General features: G+C 44.9%; 1 protein-coding gene across 1 annotated transcript; it reads left to right on the plus strand.

Annotated features, from left to right (window-relative positions):
* Nucleotides 1-220: 220 nt before the first annotated feature.
* On the plus strand, nt 221-1,399 carry LOC309417444 (C-C chemokine receptor type 5-like; the record flags this gene model as incomplete). The annotated part of the gene is made up of 1 exon (XM_082014949.1): nt 221-1,399. Exon 1 carries the CDS (start codon nt 236-238, stop codon nt 1,397-1,399), a length of 1,164 nt encoding a protein of 387 aa, XP_081871075.1. The 5' UTR covers nt 221-235.
* Nucleotides 1,400-6,026: the final 4,627 nt, after the last annotated feature.

Below are 6,026 nucleotides of genomic sequence, written 5' to 3' on the forward strand. Positions count from 1 at the left end.
GTTAAATTCATCGTTCCTCTGCTTCTGCTTGGGTCAGGCAGCTGACAGGCTATACTGAGGAGGAAAAACGCACCAGACAGCGTACATGGCGGAAATGACACGCAGCACGCTTCCAACATGCAGCAACATGACTTCAGAGGTATATAGAAGGGCTTCCTGGGAGCTCTGCAATTCCATTCTCTTCCACACGTCGACGAAGTAATGCTCATGTGCTCAACAGCAAAAAGCATTCCGGATGAGGGCATCCACGTGTTTCACTCCCCGCACTGCCAAGCCTGGGGTTTCCTCTAGTTTAACATCCTTTTCTTCCTTTCCAGACCAACACACCATGGAAAACTACACCATGGACTTAGCTGACTTGCTCCTGACAACAGAATTCGACTACAGCAATTCAGCACCATGCATGGGAACTGAGGAAAAGCACTTTGCAGCAAAACTTTTGCCACCGCTTTATTCTTTGGTAGTGATATTCGGCCTCACAGGCAACATGCTCGTTGTCCTTATCCTCGTAAAATACAAGAGATTGAAGAGTATGACTGACATCTACCTGCTCAATTTGGCAATTTCTGATTTGCTGTTTATATTTTCTCTCCCTTTTTGGGCTTATTACGCTGTTCACGACTGGATTTTTGGGGAGGCGCTGTGTAGAATTCTCTCAGGTGTCTACCTCCTTGGCTTCTACAGCGGGATCTTTTTCATAATCCTGTTGACCCTAGACAGGTATCTGGCCATAGTACATGCAGTGTTTGCTTTAAAAGCTAGGACAGTTACCTACGGCATCCTCACCAGCGTTGTCACTTGGGCTGTTGCTATTTTTGCTTCTGTTCCTGGGATAGTATTTCACAAAACTCAAAAGGAAAACTCACGTTATACTTGCAGTGCTCATTATCCATCAGAGCAGAGAAATGTATGGAAGCAATTCCTGACCTTAAAAATGAACATCCTAGGACTTGTTATTCCAATGTTAATTATGATCTGCAGCTACACACAAATTATCAAGACATTACTACAATGTAGGAATGAGAAGAAACATAAAGCAGTCAGGCTTATTTTTATCATCATGATTGTCTACTTTTTTTTCTGGGCACCATACAATATTTGTATTCTCTTGCGTGATTTTCAAGGTACATTTTCCATCACTACTTGTGAAGGCAGTGGTCAACTGCACAAAGCAACCCAAGTGACAGAAACAATCTCAATGATCCACTGTTGTATCAACCCTGTAATCTATGCCTTTGCTGGTGAAAAATTTAGGAAGTATCTTCATAGCTTCTTCCGAAAGCAGATTGCATTCCACTTCTCAAAATGCTGCCCTGTTTTCTATGTTGACACAGCTGAACGGGCTAGCTCCACCTACACACAATCTACTGGAGAACAAGAAGTTTCTGCTGCATTGTAAGTTGTGTCTAGTGAAAAAGTGGCATTGACTTTTGTGAAATCAGGTCTGTGATGAAAGCCTGCAGAATCTGTCCTGGATATTGGCTGTAAGGCAGCTGCAAAAGATCTCAGAATACATATTTACCAAAGCTTGTATTTGCTCATACGTTTGGGTATTTGTACATAAATGAAAAGGATTTATCAAATTAGCTACCTAGATATGCTAATGTGGGATTCTGTAGCGGGGGGAAGTGTTCTTTTTTTTGTGAACGTAAAATCATAGTTTTGTACTATAGGGCCCAAAACCATACAAAGGCTGAGGGCCTAATCTAGCAGGCTTATAAACTGTTTTTTTAAAAGTGAACTAGAGGTTAGAAATTGACACCAGTTCTTTGGAAACATCTCTTGACTATTACTCTGACCTTACACAAGATATCTCACTCATTTAAACTCAGTTTTAGCCACATCCCTTACTAGCCTGGTTGTGTATCTCTGTAAATAATGCTAAAGTACTGAGGTCTGTGATACAGAATCTTTACAAGTGGTATGGGAAAATTTTACGTATTTAGAAGAAACTGTGCTACTTCGAGGTATATTTTCCTTTGCATATGTTTGGGTACCAACCTCTTGGATAGGTCCAGTAATAGTTTTAACTACTAGGGGTTGATATCTAAGTGACTTGAGAGTTTGATATTTCAGATGGCTCTATTTTAATCAACTGCTGGTTTATATGCTATTTGTACTAAAAAGCTAGTACCTATTGCAATCATACCTATCATTGACCAGAAAATCAATGTATTTACAGTATTTTAAATATAAAGTATTGCACATGGAGCTTTAACCAGGTTAGATCAAATGTTGACAACGAGTCAACAGGGTTTTAGCTTTTTAGTGCAGTGATTTTGCCTGCCATTTTTCTAGCCTACATAAGAGAAAAACTTTAAAATATGAAATGAATGTAGCCATAATGGCTGCAAAACCACAGCAGCATTAGAGGTGTGAAAATGATTTCTGAACAGGGTTGACCCAGATGTTTTTAGAGATAAGCATATGCTACAGACATTTAAGTTATAAAAACATATGAATAAGGAAAAATATTCACTGTTCTACAGAGTCAAGGCATAAGGCATATCTTTTTTTGCTTTAGAAGCACGTATCATTTGGGGGCTATGACAATGTTTTTTTCTGCCATTTAGGAGTTTTACAGAGAGCAAAATCTTCCATAATTAGTAAGACTGATGGTCAAATATGATCAGTCTTCCTCTTAAAGCTCAGATCCTGCAAAGCACTTGAACACATAGAAAAGATGAAATAAATATGGGGATACTCACATACTTAAGATCATACCATAATCACGCTATTAATTGATTTAGACCAAGTTGTCCGTTCTAGCATTTATTTCCCCTAAGACATATGGTTTTGGACAACCCTGGAGGTAGGAAATTAAAAGTGAATATTTTGATTGCTGTTCTTATCCAGCAGGGCAATTTCTGGTCCCCAACTCCTCTACACAGCCTTTTAAATAATATTTTCAAAGCAGCAAATATTTCAAACAGCCCCAAAGAGATTTTACATTGCCAAGTGTTCTGAAAGCAGGAACTGAAATAGGGAAATCTTTGCTTATCAAACCACTTGTTTTAAGTTATTCAGTTTTATCATATTAAGCACCACTTTTGGACTACATGCACATGGGAAGTGTAACAAAAGCATACTACTCCTTCTAATTTACAAGATTTTCAGCTGCATACTCTTTCTTAAGACCCCGTGCATCAGTTAGTTTCCAGACTTTGTATATGCTTTTAAAACTGTTAACTATACCAGTATATGCAGAAATTGGGTAATTTCAGCATAAAATGACAAACATATGCATTTATTTTTTAAAAGAGATAGGAAGGTACATAGAGTAACTTCTAGATAGGCTGGCTCTTTTTTTTCCTTCTGGAATATCTTTATGAAAATATTTTTATATATTATTCTGCTCTTGACAAGAACTTTCATTTGGCCCCTAAGACACCTTGCCTTTAAGAAGTTACTTTATCTGGAAGGCTTTGATGCCAGGCAGGTTATGTATCTTGACCAGCCCTGCAGCAGCAAAGTACAACAAGCAAACATGCATGAGCACACTGACAAGCTTTCTGAGAGGCGCATCAAAAAGCAGCCCCGATCCTTTGCAGTGCTCTCTTCTGCAGCATGGATCTTTCCAAACGACAAGCACCTTCTGAAGGACAGCGGTGGAACTTAAGAGATTGGTGGCCCAGTGGACTAGCAGTTTATCAAGAGTTTCTATCACTTCACCAAGAAGGGACCACACTTCAGCGAGTGAGAACAAGTCAGATTTCAGCTACAGTAGTGAACTGTGATCTATATTCAAGAAGACAATAGAAAACACAGTATTTGGTAGCACTGCTGGTGCATTCAATTAAGGACTCTGACAACAGATTGTAATAATATTTTGTATTATACAATTCATTAAAGTTGATTAACTTCTGTGTGTTAAACTTCTTGACCCTTCCCCCCCCCCCTTTTTTTTTTAAGAATAGCCCAGAAGAATGAAAAAGGAAGAGAAATTCCTCTTTGTAACAGGTTGCTATGATGCTGTAAGAGCAGGCAGGACAAATTCAGGGTTTTACAAGTAGATCAAGAACCAGCATCATCAAGTAACACAGGACCATCAAGATAACTCCAGTGTTCTTAACTGCTTGTCACTAATATAATAATAGATATGCTATTTTGGTTGTCATTACATTTTGTTTTGTTTATTTTTACAGATGGAAAAAGCACTATCTCACACAATTCATTCTGATCCTAGAATCACAGAATCGTTAAGGTTGGAAAAGACCTTTAAGATCATCAGTCCAACTGCCAAACCAACACCACCATGCCCACTAAACTATGTCCCAAAGTGCCAGGTCTACACGTTTTTTGAACACTTCCAGTGATGGTGAAGATTAATATGAAGTGTTTTTAAAATAAATAAGCATACGAAAGAGTTTTTAGTGTGTTTAGGATCTGCCCTAGTGACCGAAGAGCTAACCTCTAACTACAGCAGACTTATGCACGCACACTTCCTTTCGGTTCTTAAGATTACGGTGCCATCGTGTGGCCACACGGTAAGGTTGCATGCTACCGAACATTCACGTCCTTGACAATGCTTTTGGCGTTTTCCTCTCCTGAAACATCTCTATTCCGAAGAGGATCTTCTATCAAGATGACTACCCCCACTACGGGCAGCATCAATATTATGGGAACAGCAGCAAGAAAACACTCATGGAGACCGAGAATGGAGGTCCATTGGACGAGTGGGCATGGTCACCTTTTAATGATTCAGGCAGATGCAACAAATGCGATACGGGAGAAGCGAGGCTTATTCCAGTTCCTGCATAACTTTTGCATGCACTGATGTTGTCCGGATTGCAGCCATCTGCTCTGGAAGGAGAGCATTTGACATTCTTGTCTGTAGCTTGGAAGTTGGGAGAATAAAAACACATTCCCTCCTGAGTTTCCTTTGGAAAGACAGTAAGGGTTGAAACTTGGGTGGAAATGAGATGCTCACGCTTCCAACCTCTCCCAGACCCTGGCAGCTGCGATACTTCCCCTATCACCGCCCCCTCCCCGCAGCCGAAGTGGGCAGCACCAGTACCCCAAGCCTATTCCAAGTGAGCCCCATGATGGACTTCGGGGTTTTTTGGGCCTATTGCAAGTGAGCCCTCGTGATGGACTTCGGGGTTTTTTGGGCCTATTCCAAGTGAGTCCCCGTGATGGACTTCGGGCTTTTTTGGAGAGTAGGTGCCAGATGCGGGGGATGCCGGGACCAGGGAAGGAGCCCTTCTTGCCACCTCCTATGGCAGCAACCTTCGCCAGGCTGGAGAGGGAAAAGGAGAAGGCGGAGGAGGAGCCGGACACACCCGCCCGTTACTCACCACAGGTCACCACCGACCGCCGCGCGCCCTCCGCGCCCCCCCACCCCGCCCTCCGAAGACGGGAGCGGCGGCGCGAGCACGGCGAGCGGAGGGAGGGGCGGAGCTACAGCTCAGGCGCTCAGCAGCGCCTCCAACGGGCGGCCCGGGTGAGCGCACGAGCGGTCCCGTTAACGACGTGGACCCGCCCCCTTCCCCTTCCCCGCCCACATCTTTGGCGGCGCATGAGCATTCCTCGCTCTCCCCCGCCCTGCCCCCGGAGACCCCGCCCCCGCCAGCTCGTCCCCTCCCCGCGCCTGCGCAGTGCGAGAGTCGCCGCTTTCCCGCCTGCTGTGAGGAGGCGCAGGGTGGTGGGTGGGTGGCTGGGCTCGGGCCCTCGTCCCACCTTGGGGCCGGGGCTGCAGTGGAGTGTCGTGCGTGGTTAAACTGGCAGTGCCGAGCACCAGCTGCAGAGCAGGGGTCGGTGGATTGTGCGGGAGCTGTGAGATGGGCGCGCGCTGGGTGGCAGCAGGGCCCCGGCGTGGGAGGAGGCCCTGTGGGGAAGGGGTCTCCCTCGCCTTCCCCCGCCCCTCTCCGGCAGCAGTCGGCGCCGAGGCTGGGCGGGGTGGGGCAGGCCCGTGGGCGGCGGGGAGCAGGGACAGGGACGAGAGGGGTTCCGCGGGTTCGGAGGTGGGCGATGCTCCCCCTCACTGCGCGATTCCGGGCTACGCCGAAAATGTCGGGGCGCTTACT

Source organism: Phaethon aethereus (genome assembly GCF_964289735.1).
Source record: "Phaethon aethereus genome assembly, chromosome: 2".
NCBI lineage: Eukaryota > Metazoa > Chordata > Aves > Phaethontiformes > Phaethontidae > Phaethon > Phaethon aethereus.